General features: G+C 33.8%; 1 protein-coding gene across 1 annotated transcript; it reads right to left on the reverse strand.

The window, feature by feature from the left end:
- Positions 1 to 270: 270 nt before the first annotated feature.
- On the reverse strand, positions 271 to 16,586 carry LOC11438554 (elongation factor G-2, mitochondrial). The gene is made up of 20 exons (XM_003622478.4): positions 16,129 to 16,586; positions 13,102 to 13,323; positions 12,398 to 12,519; positions 12,160 to 12,310; positions 10,202 to 10,273; positions 9,436 to 9,531; positions 8,605 to 8,693; positions 8,419 to 8,485; positions 6,772 to 6,810; positions 6,472 to 6,532; positions 4,872 to 4,981; positions 4,697 to 4,771; positions 4,543 to 4,611; positions 3,903 to 4,024; positions 2,948 to 3,073; positions 2,686 to 2,806; positions 2,460 to 2,560; positions 2,312 to 2,372; positions 773 to 826; positions 271 to 680 (listed from the first exon to the last, which is right to left on the reverse strand). The coding sequence occupies exons 1-20, from the start codon at positions 16,519 to 16,521 to the stop codon at positions 576 to 578; spliced, it is 2,256 nt and encodes a 751-aa protein (XP_003622526.1). The 5' UTR covers positions 16,522 to 16,586; the 3' UTR covers positions 271 to 575.
- Between the last annotated feature and the right edge of the window lie 317 nt (positions 16,587 to 16,903).

Below are 16,903 nucleotides of genomic sequence, written 5' to 3' on the forward strand. Positions count from 1 at the left end.
ATTCAATACCATAAAAATTTGTCATGTGTTGTTCTGTTTTGTGTTGTTCACAATTTGCATCTTAACACCTTTTTCAACATTTCTAATTTTCTTTATTACGAACTGTACTCATCTCATTCATTGGATCCACAAAATTTGGAACGAAAGGGTTCCATTGATTGCGTGTGTGTATATATATATTAGACCAATAATCTTTAAGAGTCAAAATAACACCATTATAATAAAAAAAATGATTTTCTAGTTTCTAAAGAAACCAGACCAAGTGATTCCTGAGATTATGAATCTTCGAAAACTTGAAATTGAATAATTGTAATTAAAGTTACATAGCTTACATCTTACAGAAGCCAGATTACTTAGGCACTTAGCAATTATTTCATCTATAATAATATTACTTTTTTCAAGGGAAAAATCTATAATATTACTTAATCGTACAATTATAGCACCTTCTTATTTGCCTTCAAAATTTGGTTGACCCTAAAAAATGAACCAAACCTATATCCCTATAATTGTCACAAATCTTTTTCCTAGATAAATTACTCCCAAAAAATATAGGACCGTATACTTCAACAAAGTCATCATTCAGGTGCCTTATTGCCCTTGTATGCGTTTACCAATTGGGTCTGTACATCATGAGAAACAGGTGAATGTTCCTTATATTCCATTGTAAATTCACCCTTTCCCTGCAGTTATTAGAAGAAAAAACAGGGCGATATCAAAAACTAAATAAGTTTCGATCAAAACATGAAATACTCAAGGGTAGCAGGATATTCACCTGTGTCATCGAACGAAGAGCTGTAGAGTACCCAAACATATTGTTAAGAGGGACCTGAAATGATTCACAGCAGCAGCCAAATTAGTCATGTCAAATGGGCAAAAAAAATTAAGGATATAAGCAAGACCTACATCAATCTTTGAAATAAACAAGTGAGAATCACGATAAACCAGTAAATTTCAATCTTTCCCAATAACAATTTTCCACCACCATTATATTTCGCATAACTGCACCTCAACCCAATTCTTCCTAAAAACATACAACTAGTTGCCCGTTGGCATCCAGGAGCATCACATCAAGAACCTAAAGCCATTTCCTAATGCAGTGTTGTATACAAAAGAGGGGAAGGGAATAACTCCTTGTTTGGTTCCACAAGGAGAGGGGAGGGAATTCAAAACAAAATTAGTTTTTCTGCACCTAACTTTTTGTCTTAAATCTTAGATTTCGGACCAGCGGCAAATCAACCTTGAAAGCTAGCTCTAGGGATGCCCTACACTGAACACCTGAAGCATGGAACGATACGGGAGGCCCAATAACTAATAAAGGATATATGTTAATTCTGTCTTAGAATTTGGGCTACGCCCAACTCAATTACATAAACTAGCCGCAGAGAAGAGGATAGTATAACTCAACTACATAAGCTAGTTCTAGAGATGAGGATTTCTTAAGCCTTACAAGAACTATTTTTCCCACATCTCTAGCCGATGTGAGATGTCAACACCCCTTGTCATACCCAACGCAATAAACGTTTTGTAGGCTGCGGTTGATAGAAGCACAAGGTGGGCCCACTATGAAGGTGACTAAGGATTCCAACATTACATTTTATTTAGGCATATTTTATTCATTGCATCATCTCTCCTACAAACGATATTGGAAGGTAGTGATTTACACCCCTCCCCTCTAAAATGTTGAACCAAACATGTGTATCTATACTTCTTAAACAATATGTTTATTAGCCCAGGCTGAATGGTAACTGTACATTAGAGTCCAACACAGATGCACGTACATGTTTCAAACCATCACCAAATCATAACTAATTACTCCCTCCGTCCCTTTTTATCGAACCTTGTAACAAAAATCACGGGTATTAAGAAAAGTCATTGGAGTAATAAATTTGTGGGTTAATAGGTCTTTACCCCTTGTAATATTGGTCATTTCCGGTTTTCCCCCTGTAAAATATTTTTGTTTTGATTTACCCCCCTAATAGGCCAAACAAAAATGAAAACGAAATTTACGGTTTTACAGGGGGTTGAATCAAAATAAAAATTTTACGGGGGGAAACCAGAAATGACCTATATTACAGGGGGGTAAAGACCTATTAACCCTAAATTTGTCTCAAATGTATATGATTATTACTAAATTACCCTTTGTGTATAGGTATATTTAAAGATAAATTGGTATTGATAAGGGGTAGAATTTTTTTTATAAAAGGTCTTGTAATTAGGAACAGAGGGAGTAATTTTATACGGCCAAATACAAACCATGGGAACTAACTTCAATAATAGGTACAACGTTTTAAGAGACATGTTAGGTACTTACATGAGCTATAATGACAGAGTCATCTCCATCCTGATCATTGCCAACAATCATACCCTTTCTCCTTTCATGTGTAATAAAAGTATGTCAGAAAATTCTAAAAATTTACCAGAAATAAATAATATCTAGAAAATAGGTAAAGAATCCTCACTTGTTGAGGTCACCAGCAACAGCTCCCTGAAATTCATTTGGTACTTTTAGCTCAACAAGCATAACAGGCTCTAATATAGTTGGTCTGGAAGCAGTGTAACACTGTTACAAAAGACAGCACAAATTGTCAAAGAATGAGGTCATATCTATGTGAAGGAATCAAATAGACGACTACAGTATGTACAATGCAATACATTAAATATAGATGGTGAAGGAAAAACAATAACCTGTCTAAAAGCATAGATAGAAGCCATCTTAAAGGCAAGCTCACTGGAATCAACAGCATGAGCAGCACCATCTGTCAAGACAACTCGGAGATTTTCAACGGGATGTCCAATTAAGGAACCGCTGTGTGAAGAGCAATATCAGGTTACAGTTTTCCATACGAAAATATAAGTTCAATCATACTTGCACACAAAAATTGTAAAAACACATTATATATATATAATCTACATAGCAAAATTAAGCAACTACTAAAATTTCACTCACGAGTTGGCAGCTTCTATAAAACCTTTCTCAATTGCAGCGAAAAAATTTGATGGAATAGCTTGACCAACAAGCATGTTTTCAAATTCAAACTTAGTTTCTGACCCAGCAGGGAGTGGTTCAATATACCTGCGATCATGTTGAATAAAATATATGCCATCAAGAAATAGAAGATGTAGTATCACAACTAGCTTTTCTATCAAATGAATGGTAATAATAATTCAGAGCACAAGATAACATATATGATGTTAGGAACGTTGTTAAGAAATCAAGAACCAGACCTCGGCAAATCTACCACAGGAAGAAGTCCAAAATTAAGGAGGAAAAATGGGAATTAGTTACGTAAGGTAATTTAGTTAGTTAGTTAGGTCGTTAGGGTAGTTTCTATTTGGCATCCTTAGGCCTTTGTACAATCAGGAAGTCTAAAAAGATTTCTATTCATGCCTTAGGGATTTTTTGCAAACTAATAGATTTGACTGGAAATCCAGTGTGAGGAGAGTATTCTCTATTGGGTACCCGTTTTCTTTTGTAAATCAATAAACTATAGGGATGGATAATTTATTTTTTTGATAGTGTCGGCCCAAAGAATCCTAACATATGATAAATCTGAGAAAGCCAAATTTGTGTGTTCAAGAATCTAGCTGATTTCCAAAAGTAAGTTCTCATTTGTATAAAAAGTAAAAACACAGAAAGACACTTTACAAGATAAGAAATTGATCCTATCAGATAATTAAATATTTCAAGATATTATAAGATATTTGTCATCTTCTAAGATCTTATATACTCATTTTATCTCAAACTCCTTTTAAAGTCTCCATCATTGTGTATAACTTTTTCAGTAAAACACCTCCTATCAGCAAGACTGTGGGCACTTCTATTAAATTTTTGTGAAATTGATCACTAGAATCAAACACTAAATTTTATATCAATAAAATAAGAATGACTAATCTATACATACCCAATCACCCGTCCATATTGTCCTTGCCCTCCGGATTGCTTCTTATGTAAATAATCAAAATCAGCACGTTGAGTAACAGTTTCTCTGAAGTTTACACGGGGCTTTCCAACTGTAGCATCAACCTTAAAAGGTAAAGATATAAAAATGTGATAAGACACCGTATCAAACAAAATACAATACTAGAAGATAAAAAATAACTTTAACAGTTATTGGAGCAGTTACGTTTTATTACTAATTATCAATTATGGTGTGTTTATGTTTAGAAATAAATAGGGAAAGACAAGGGAAGAGTGAAGGGGGAAATTATTGATTGGTTATTGGGAGGGAGAGATCAAGGTCTCTAATTCTTGGAAGGGAGAGACCAAGACTCTCACATTTCTTGGAAGGACGCAAATCTATTACTTTACTGTCGTCGTCTCTTTAGACTTTCATTTATGTTCTGGTGTGTGATTGCTATAATAAATCTATATCTATTTTAAAACAATTCTGCAGAGGAATTATCCTATAAATTCTTCTCTTATCCTACTTTATTCAAATATTGATACCAGTTCTAACAGAATGAAACTTCCGCGGTAAACATTTGGCATGAATCAACAACATAGGAAAAAAATAAAAAATACATGTCAAGTAAAAAGGGTACCTTATATTCCCTTCTAATGCGTTCAACATAGATATCTAAGTGCAGTTCTCCCATTCCAGAAATAATTGTCTACACTTAAAAGGATGTTAATGTCAGTATAAGAACAATAATATTGTCAATTTAATGAGGAAGGTATTAAAGAAAAAAGTACAACCTGCCCACTCTCTGGGTCCAAGCCAACACGGAAAGTAGGATCCTCTCTTTGGAAGCGGTTCAAAGCTTTTGAAAACTATAAGCAACACATGGAGAAAATCAATTGAGTTGTACAATATACAACTTTTGAAGCCGGGACAGCAGGGTTGGCATGTACACAAAAAGAGATTACTCACTTGCCCTCCAGAATCTTTTGAGACTGGCTGTACAGCTAATGACATCACAGGCTCAGGAACACTCATTGAAGTCATTGTATATTTAACAGACCCATCAGTAAAAGTATCTCCTGATGACCAAGAAAAAACATATTATAGCCAGTATAATATTAGAACAAAAATATGAACAGAGCAAGGAATAAAAATGAAACAGATAGATTGTCTCAACAACAAATGTTTATCATATACTCTCTGTCCCTAATTATAAAACCCTCTTTTGACATTTTTGTTTGTCCCATGATATAAGACCCTTTACAAACTTCCACCTACATTGAGAATTTCTTTACAAAAATACCCCTGCTTAATTTACAATTGGGAAACGAAATTTGTTTTCTCTCTCTTATGATATCATTAATTGTAGGGGTAATTATTAAAAATAATAAGTATTTTTTAAAATTTATTGCTATAAATTGTTTTCTTCTTGATGTCCGTGAAATTTGTAAGTGGGTCAATAATAAAGGACAGAGGCAGTATAAACTATAGCACAGAAAGTACTACACAGAACTTATATTATTAGTACTACTAATGCATGTGTTAATCATCCTAAATACTAAACTTTAGCGCCAGATAATTTTAAAATATTTATTTTTATCAAATTTGATTGTCCTTCAATCTGACTTACTTGCGTTGGGCTCTTTGTTGAGCACACATTTTTGATAGATCTCTAAATTAAAAGCTGTCAATTAAGGTAGTGCTAATTAGGGACAAGTTATATCTAACTATATAAACCCTGTAACCAATAAAAGTTGACAGAGAATACAATTGCAAATTCAGTTTCAAAGTATTCTCTCTCCAATACTCTCATGCAAACTTTCACCTTATCTCGGTTTCTCGTCAGTTATTGAACAGTGACGCAGATGTCCACAGTAAGAATAAGAGAACTTCGTTTCAGTATGCAGTTTATAGGGTTCTCTTGCATATTTGTTGGAGAGGAATGCCTATATTTTAAGGACATTCTTCCTTTACATGTTGCATGAGTTAAATTGTGTTTATGACTTTATAGGCCTTCAGTACTGGAGCTCAGCTTGCAGTTGTTAAAGGCAATGTGAATGATTATTTCTGACAAGCAGAAGAGTCATAAGTATTATTGTATTCATAACCTGCCTTGGTCTTTAGTATTTGGAGTACAACCAAGATTGAATTGTCACAAGAGATTGAATTTTCTTTTTTTTTTGAAGAAACAGATTGAAATTAATTGCATTTTATGACTTTGAATTGAAATGCCTATATTTTAAGGACATCTTTCATTTACATGTCACATGAGATTTAACTGTGTTTGTGACTATATGGGAATTCAGGACTGCAACAGAGCAGTTAAAGGAAATGAGAATTCATAACATGCTTTGCTCTTTATTTATTGAAGTACAGCTATTGTATTTTTTCGGTTTTCTCTTTGAACCCCTTAATTTTAAATTTATCCTCCAAGAATGCCGCATTTAAAAAAACTCTAAACCACCACCAAAAGATTCTAGGCCAACATCTAATCAGCCAAAAAATATGACAAAAAGAGAAATAAAGAATTTTAGAAATGCACATGCCCAAGCAATGTGAAAAGAATGACCTGATGCACAATCAACACCAAATACAGCAACTATTTGGCCAGCATGAGCCTCATCAATTTCCTATAGAGGAAAAATGTTCAATTAGAAGTTTTACAGAAATGGCAGAGAATAGCTGAATATTAAAAATCTTCAGAATGAATTTAGAAGAGAGACAAACAAAACACTACAAGTTTTCCCTTCACCAAAAGTAACATCCTATGACCTACTTATAACTCTAATTCCCTTATTAAAAATATTTGCAGTTTCCAGAGGCATTCACTTTTATAGGAAAATCATCATTATAGAGTCTAAACACAAACCTCCATCTCATTAGAATGCATCCGACCCAAGCGAGGAACCTGCATTGGCAAAACAAAAGCTTCAACCGCAAATTATTAGTCTCTAAATGTCATGCAAAAAGACGGGACATGGCAATGATCTTACTTGGGAATAGCACCGCATTTAGTTGTTTATATATTATGTAGCAAGCTTCACATCGAACTAATTAAAACTAAAACAAGTTCCAGTATTTGTTGTACTATTTCAAATTTTCATGTTCTCTTGCCTTCAGATAAACAAAAAAAGTTCAAGTCCATAGTGCTAGTGTCCAATTGTTTAGAAGAAAAAGGGAAACCAAATAAAATAGCTCGATATATCCCCAATTTTATCAATTTTAATTCAAGATTCCCTCAAGAAGGTTTCTGAATCATAGGTTGTTTAAATTTTTCCTGTGTTAGATCATCCTCTACCACTTAGTAGGTTGAACCAAATAATGTGTGACCCTTAGTAGCCAACTTGATATTCCCCCAATGTAGATCTATGAAGCTCTGATACCTGACACGATACGGATACGATACTGATACGGCGATACGAGAAATTTTTCAAAACTCCCGATACGATACGACCTCGATACGTTATTCAAAAATTAAATTTAAAACTAATAGTATAAGTGCACAATGTATAGACATAACTAAAAATGATAATAAACAAACATTTACGTAAATGAAAATGATCAAAACAAGTGATAATTAGTACTATCAAAAGAGAACATCGTACTATCCAAAGAGAACATCATTAGTACTATCAAAAGAGAACACCATGTTTTAATGTTGACTACTTAATAATGAATACTAATTGAGATTGAAAACAAACAATTTTTTCTCAATTAGAGAAAAAAACAGAAGAGAATAAGATATTAAAGGGAGAAGAACATAAGAAACATATCATTAGAGACTGCGAGTGTTGATGGCGGCAATGGTTGGAAGAGGGGATATTTATCGCGCAGTGGTTCTATTTTTTTGGGGTTAGAAGAGACAAATGTTCTGGATAGCACTGCGAGTCTTTATGTATTTTTATTTCTTAATCTTTTAATTTTTTTTTTAAAAGGAAATATGTAAGACAGAAGTATCAGTATCGGAGTATAAGTTAGCCGTATCGGGGTATAAGTTAGCCGTATCCGACACATATCGGTCATTTTTTTTCAAAAAAATAAATATTAATTGGCCGATACTTCACCGATACACGTATCGGGACGTATCGGTATCGGACACGGTTCTTCACCATTTTTGGAGTATCGGGGTTTCACATCGGGGATTCACAGATTTAGATATGTTTCAAGTGTCCCCATTTTATCTTCAGATTTCATTCAGAAGCAAAAGATTCATTTTCTTTATATTTCATATTATTCTTCAATTAAACTTAAAGATAACAGAACTTGAATCCATTCACTTAAACTTGAAGATTTGAATCCATGATGAACTAGTAGAAATTTCATGTATGGGACTAAATTATTGTATAAAAATAAACTGTAAAGTTGGATCAAACGATATTATAGATGGTTTTTGACAATAAAAAAACTTGAAAAATAAATCAGTAATTGAGTCATTGCTCTATCCTGTAAAGGAAATACATACATACGAACTAGAATAATGCAATCAAACTGAAGCACTGAAAGACCTTAAACTTACCTTGTTCTTCTTGCCAGTGTTAACATTAATAATGAAATCACCCTTCCGAATGACGCCCTCATAAATTCTTCAACCAAATAATCAATCCATTAGCTTATGTGCAATGTACTGAAAGATTACCGCAAATTTGAAATATCTATATACATGCGATAAATGGAATTAACCATCTCCAAAGGTGAGACGTACCTTAAATATGTTAGCTGACCAAACTTACTTTCCTCCAACTTGAAAGCCAATGCTACAAGGGGCCCATCAGGATTACCAGGCAGCTCAACCTAGACAAGTAAAGATTATTACAATAACCAGTAACTTCTCTTTTGTTTCTATAAAAAATATATATATAGCAAGGCAACAACAGTATCTGAAACACATGCATATCACAACTTATTACAATTGTAATCTCTCTAGATCATGAGTATGCAGCATACAACCCAAGACAATTTCCATAATCATATGATTTTATTGCAGAAATTGTCTCCAGGAAAAATAATCAGCTAGCCTGAAGTCCAGGTGGGTTCTGTCAACGTGAGATTGTGAATGCCAGACTTACTTTATACTTGGTATTTTCCCATTTTCAAAAGCAATAATAGCAAGGGCAGCTGAGAAACTCATCCCAAGCTTGTGTAATGGTAGCCACCTTGTTGCCTTAACTTTTGAATACAAAATATCCTCAAATCATAAACCTTAATTTTCTATTTGAAAAATAATTTTATTAGGAAGATGGGACCTAAACCTTTCAGAATTAACATTTTGTTTAATATGTAGTGATTAACTATTACCAAAATTTAAATCTTGATTATATTAAATGTTAATTTGAACTTTAGGGTTTCATTGCTTTTCTGGCAAATTTATTTATGAAGAACACACATTCAAAACAATTTGTATAATTTTAATAGAGAATCCTATAATTCATGATTCAAAAATTTTGCCTTAAAATTCAGTTCGAAGTTTACAATAATCACGAAAGCAAAATAATATCAACGTAAAATAGGGACAAACTTTCTATGAATCAGGTACCTTCTCCTCCTTATTAGATTGGTCAAGGGCATAATTATTAACTTCAATTGGACATGGCAAATAACTAAGTACACCATCCAGAAGTGGTTGTATCCCCTGTAACAGTAGAGGAAGATTATATATATATATTAGAGAAGTAGTGATTCACACAATTGAACAGTATGCGTGGTATCTAGAATGTGCAAGTTTGGATGATACAGAAAAATGTGGTTGGGCATGCCGATGTGTGTGTGCATGCATGTGAAATAATATTATGGGGAGGGGAATGAAACTTCAGTTTAGAGTAAAGATGCCATCTAGATGAAATGATGATGAAAAGATTCATAATTAACACAGTTGACAGAATCAGATTAAGAAGGCAAGAAGAATTTTCAGAAAATACAAACAATATCATATAAGAAAATGAAATGAAATGAACCAAACAATAATTTAGATAATTTCTGAAACATAGGAAAAATGTGTCCAACTTTCAAAAGAGAGATAGATCAGGGATCAAAGAAGAGGTGAAAAAGGAAAGACAAGCACATTGTTCATGGATGCATACGCATAGCCACTGATGTATCACAGAAATGCTGCACATAATAATGTTACAAATGGAACCAATTTCAAACCCAGACTATATTGCATCATAATCATACCACCATATCATTAAGTCAAAATTAATGGAATACTATGCATACTTTGCCAAATGGGAGGAGCAAAGGCAGCACTATGCAGCATGAATGTATATGTGAAGTTACAAACAGAAGGTGAGTTCAATGACTACCTTGTTTTTGAAAGCACTACCCATGAATACCGGTATAAATTTCCGCGCCACGGTAGCCCTACGAATGGCTCCCTACACAAACATAATAACCAGAAATTATAAACTAAATTAAAATATATGTGGACAGGTACTGCAGGTGGAGGCCTAAAAAGCGATTTTCATTTATCACTAGATTAGAAACTAAAAGAATTTATGTTATACTTAAGCACAAGTACAATCAGAATTATTCGTTGTTACTGACTTATAGATAGATGATTAGTTCCATTAAAAGCTCAACATAGGAGATTATTCCTCTTCTAGTTAATAATATAACGTAAATATTTATATTTATTATAATATGGACCGATTAGATACAGTTTTGCCTCAAACCATTTCCTAATTATAAATGGCATCAGTGATTTAATAATCCATCACACCATTGTGCTTCGCCAGTTTAGGTGCTCTATCACCGGGAGGGGCCATGCAAACGGCTGCATCCCACTGGCTGATGACCCCCCAAATCAACAATGGAAGTCGCCAACAAGCCCAATCTCAACCAACAGAGACCTCTAGTGTCAACACAAACTCACACATGTGTATTCTACGTTCTGTACATTCTTCCACGTGACAGTGGATAGCACATGGTGTCTGTTTTGGCCATCAGATATTCTCAGAACCCAGTCAGCTATCCTCTCATTCTTTTCCCAGCTCGCCTCATTGTTCCTGGGCCAAGCAGAATATCCATCTCGATCTGATACATGAATTGTTCACGCACACTTTTCAGATCAAAACCTTCAAGTGCATCACCCCAGCTTCCTGAGCCTTAATCTGCACCAAAACTATCATGCCTACCATTCCACTAGCTCTGCCTCTAATGCACATTCTATGTCAGTTTGACTATTATATCCTTGATCACATGTAAAAAATTGGTAAGTGCAGCCACTTACTCCTTTTGGCCTGCTGCTGTAGAGTCGTGGTTTGAAATGTAAGCAGGGACGGAGCCAGAAAAAACCATTAAGGGTGGCGAAAATATAACACATGATAAAATAAAATCGATAATAACTAACTTTTACCATTTTTAATAAATAAATATATATATATATATATATATATATATATTATGATAATAAAAATGGAGGACAACAAAAATAATATTTTATTAAAATTTACTAAATATATGAGGGTCTACTGTTGAATCGGATCCATATTAGCTTTCCCCATTTTTTACTATTAAGAATTGTATAAAATTTTCTAAAAAAAATTCGTATAAAATATAGTTCATTGAAAGAAAAATCCATACAGCAAAATATGTACTCCTCTAATATTTTTGTTGCGACTGTTTTATAATTTTTTTTTACAAAGCTATATATTGATTGAATATCTTGAGCTCTTGTGGATTGTCAGCAAGTCGGTTAGTGCAAGTAGAATTGTTTACGGAGCGAACACTATTTTTTTCTAATTGATACAGGGGCAACACTGCATATATATTTAGGAGTACTAGTGTATTATATGTTAGAGGGCTGGCGACCACCCCATTTCCATTTTACATATCCATCCCTGAATGTAAGGAGGACCATAATGATCACACCTCATCAAACAAGCAAGCCAAGCATATTCCTACCAGGGACCAAGATAGGCGGAAAGCACCTGATGCGTTCTGTTACATGCTCGTTCATAAAATTTTCAGACAAAACCATGCACATGAGCAGTTTCCTTTGTAGATTAGTGAATCAATGGAAAATACAAACTGTGTGAATAGATTTTCAGTTAAAATAGTGAGACTATTACAATCTGACACTGTGACATGTCTATAGCATTTTTTCTAGGCACAGCTATAGTGCTCAAACCATAAGGTCCACAGCACATTCAGAGGATGGGCCAAGAAACTAATTGTTAGAAGTAGGATAGTATGATGCATTTCCCATAAAACAAATCATTGGCATACAAAAATCAGGACAAAAAGACTGCTACCCACTCACCTCAAGATCAACATCTGAAACAGGCTCATCACTAAGAAACGCTTCCGCAAGTATATCATCAACCTCTGACACAGTTTCTATTAGTTCATGTCTTTTTTCTGCCACCAAGGCTTCCATATCTGAAGGCACTTCTTCAATGGTAAGTTTTTCTCTACAATAAGAAACACTTGAGTAAGCTGAAGAAATATAACAAAGACGTAATCTTCGGAGAAAATAATGTAGAATTTTGAAAACAGACCCATTGGAACCATCAAAATAATAGGCCTTTAACTTCACAAGATCAACAAGTCCCTTAAAATTTTCTTCCAAACCTATTGGAATTTGAATTGCAGCACTATGATGCCGAAGCTTAGATCTCGCCTGAAAAACAAAAAAAATAGGTCTCAAAATGGAAAACTTTCAATTCGAAAAAAAGGATGAGAAAGAATTTTAAAAAACAACAAAGTTAATCATTACTATCTTCCTAAATATAGAACCCTCTTCAGTTTTTTTTTCTTGTCCCTCTATATAAGACCATTTTCAAATTTTAAACTGCACTTATTATTTATTACCAATATAGCCCTAATTATATTACATCCTTTTCTGCAATCTATAATAAATACCCTGATTCCTTCAACAACAAAAAATTACTCTAATGAAAAAATTATCTAATTCACTCTCACGAAGGTTAAATTTGTAAAACAATACAAATTGAATACCATAACTAAATTTTTTAATTAAAACAATTTACTCAAAGGGGTCCTATATTTAGGGATGGAGGTCGTAATAAATAAACAAATAAATAAATAAATAGTAGAAGTTGTCATGTCAGAAAACAAATTTTATAGCTGACCTCCATAAATGCCAATGGACATCTCTTTTCAAGCTAACGAAATTTGTGTAAATGGGAATATAACTATAAAACCTATTAACTTAGCTGATCCCCATAAATCTCATACACACCTGATTTAAAACTTTCCATGGATCTGCTCCCATTCGATCAAGCTTGTTGATAAATGCAAGTCTTGGAACCTCGTATCTTTTCATTTGCCGATCAACAGTAATGGACTGACTTTGCACCCCACCAACACTACAAAAAACAAGAATGGCACCATCAAGGACACGCAAAGCCCTCTCGACCTCAATGGTGAAATCAACGTGACCAGGTGTGTCAATTATGTTGATCTGCAACGAAACATTTTACAGAAGTTTCAATGTAAATAACCAAAAGGAAAAGACATTATCAGAAGCAGTTTGAAGAATACATCAATGTAAGTTGTAACTTCCAGTATTGATAACAAAAGTTGTAACTTCCAGTGGATACTGCAAACAGGAAAAATAAGTAATCTTTATATAATTTCCCAATTTCAATTATGCATAACTAAAACTAAAAACAGAATATCTTCAACGGCTATCCTTCCTCTATGACGACAATTAGTCACCAAAATTAACAAACACTGACTAAGATAACAGTACAGCACTCCAATCTCAAATTCCTCCCTAAAACAAGGGAAAATTAATTACTCGACATTCAATTCTCAACCCCTACTACCCTAAATTTTGGAAGACAAACGGAAAAATTTCGAAGAGCTTAATAGTCCTATCTTGTTAAGTAAGAGTACTTTTGGGTGTTAAGGAAGAGCTGATAAAACAGATATGTCCATAAACTATTTTCAGCTTATTTCATAATCTCCTATAAGATAAATGTTAGTTGATATGTACCTGTTCGATTGTAGAAATAGCTTATTTATAATCTCCTATAAGATAAATGCTTATTGTGTAAGCACTTAATTAAGCCGTTTATCCAAATCCATGCTCCGAAAAGATAAGTGTTAATTGATATGTGTCTCTTCGATTGTAGAAATAGCTTATTTATAATATCCTATAAGACAAATGCTTATTGTGCAAGCAATAACTAAGTCGTTTATCCAAATCCATGCTCCGAAAAGACTCATGACTACTTTAATCAGTTTAGTCATTTTTTTTCTTTACAATAATCATTGATATTGGCAATAGTAACAGTAACAGTAACAGTAATAATGATAGTAGTAACAAAAGAGCACTCATATACCCCGCCTTTGTAGTCTCAAGTTCAATTCATATCTAAAAATGCAGAAGCATAAAACTTCAAATTATTAAGGGAGAGTTTAGTCACCCATATGGCTCTTGCAGTGATTAGACACCACAATTGCGTACAAGTTTTCAATATTTACTCACTCTACTTCACTTAGATTCACCTAAAGTTTGATTAAACTATCACATCTCTCCAATCTAGTCCCTAACCTATACAAATATAGGAAAAAAGCCATTTTGGTCCCCAAATGTGTGAGGCTCTATCACTATAGTCCCTAAATGTATTGGAATTGCAAAAATACCTCTAGTTCCTCTTTCGATAGTGATTTTTTGGACTAAATTGACTACCAAAATAAAATTAAGGTCCAAAATTACAAATAAAAGAGAAAATGTGACAGCGAGTTAAACTTCTTGGGACAAAAAATGTTGTTTTCCCATACATATAAGAAGAACCCTTGGAGCATATGAAATTCATCAATTTAGTCCCTAAAGTATTTGAAATTTCAACAATTTAGTCTCTAACATCTTAAAAATAAGGATCAAATTGACAGATTTTGTATACTTTAGGGACTCTACTTGTTATATTTAGATAGTTTAAGTACTAAGTGTATGTTTGGTTCCACTTTGGAGGAGCCAAAATTGATTCTAGAAGTGAAGAATTGATTTTGACCTGTTTGGTTACTCTCATGTAGAATTGATTTTGCTTGTAGAATTGATTTAATCTTGAAGCTAGAAATTAGAGCTTTCCATTCTAAAATTGATTTTTACAATGAAATGTTTGGTTCAACCCACTTTTATGGAAATATATCCAAACATAAATTACTTTACCCTAAATTCATTTTTAGCTAGAATCAATTAACTCAAAATCAAATTTTTTTCACCACTTAATCAAACACGCTACACTCGAGAGAGAGTGTGATGGTTTAGGGACTAAATTTACGGTTTATTCACTAGAATTGATCAAAACAAACATAAGATAGTTAGTTACAAAGCAAGTATGAACAAAGTACAAAAAGAAGATAGGGTATTTTTGAAAATAATTTATATAAGTTAGTTCAACTGCTAATTTTACTAAACACTGCAGATTCAATAAGCTAGCTTATAAGTTATCCGCTATTACTAACAAAACCGAGCCTAAATCAAAGGATCTAAGGGTCTATTTGGCAAGCCACGTGTATGAGCTTAGAGCTTATTTCTTATAACTTATCAGCTCATCTGACTAAAAAAGATCTAACCCTTACTTTCTCACGAGCTTATAGCATATTTTTACTTGCTTATAGCGTCTTTTGATGAACTAATTCAAGTAGCTTAAAGCTTATCGTTTTTTATGTCAATTTTACCCTTTAGCCTTAATCAGAAAAAAGAATTAATTAATTAATTATATCTTTTTATGTCATTTCATACTCATAAGCTAGTTCAACCACTAATTTTACCAAACACTCTAAATTCAATCAGCTAGCTGGCTTATCAACTATCCACTATAAGCTAACTTATAAGCTACACCCTCCGGTCACAAATATAAGCAAAAATTTATGTTTTAGATACATTCAATAAATGATGTATATTGTCTACAATAAAGGTCACATACATTATTTATTGAATGAATTTAAAACATGAATTTTTGCTTATATTTGTGACCGGAGGGTGTATTTGCTATTCTTTACCATAGTTTAACCGTTAATTTTATCAAACAATATCAATTCAAACAGCCAGCTATCCAATATAAGATAGCTTATCAGTTACCTGCTATAAGCTAGCTTATCTGCCGTAAGCTAGCTTATACTTGCTATTCTTTACCAAACAGAATCTAAATCCCCTTCAAAATTCACACACTCCACTTCACTTAAATTCAACTAGAATTCATGAAAACAAACACAAACTAGTTAATCACAAAGCAAGAATGAAGGCAGTAAGTACCGTATAATCTTTCCAATTACAACAAGTAGCAGCAGATTTAATAGTAATCCCTTTCTCTCTCTCCAAATCCATAGAATCCATCTTCGCACCAACTCCATCTTTCCCTCTAACCTCATGAATCTCATGAATCCTTCCGGTATAAAACAAAACTCGCTCCGTCAACGTCGTCTTACCGGAATCAATATGCGCCGAAATCCCTATGTTCCGGATCATTTCCATTGATTCCTTCCACCATGGTTCTTTGTCGGTTGTGGCTGCTTTTGCTCGCGCGAGGTTGCCGGATGAGAAGTGCCGGAGGTGGGAGGTGGCGGCAAGGAGGGACGGAGCACCGGTGGTGGTGGAGGTAAGGGCGTAGAGGAGGCGCTGGGCGGAGGATTTGGAGAAGCGTGTCATGGTGGTGGTGAAGTATGGGGGTTTTGGGTTTGAAGAGAGTTTTCGTGAAATGGAAGGTTAAACCCTTAACACAGGGAAACGATGAAATGTTAACGGGTCAGTTTAATATGTGGGTCGGTTCGGTCGGGTTGATAAATGAGTCGTACACCGCAACCGAATCTTTGATTATGTGTGTAAGTTTTTTGATCAAATTATCTGGATAAGGTTTAAACGATCGACATATACAGATTAGATATGTACACTTATATATTCGTTTAAATAATTATGATTGACGTCGTTAATAACAAGAGCTCTGTCGTACGCTTATTTAGGATCTTTGTTCGTTATATCAACTCTTTTGGTGGTTAAACCGTAACCAAAAAGACGAGACTCTTGATGTCAT

The sequence above is a fragment of the Medicago truncatula genome, chromosome 7 (assembly GCF_003473485.1).
Source record: "Medicago truncatula cultivar Jemalong A17 chromosome 7, MtrunA17r5.0-ANR, whole genome shotgun sequence".
Taxonomy (NCBI): Eukaryota; Viridiplantae; Streptophyta; class Magnoliopsida; order Fabales; family Fabaceae; genus Medicago; species Medicago truncatula.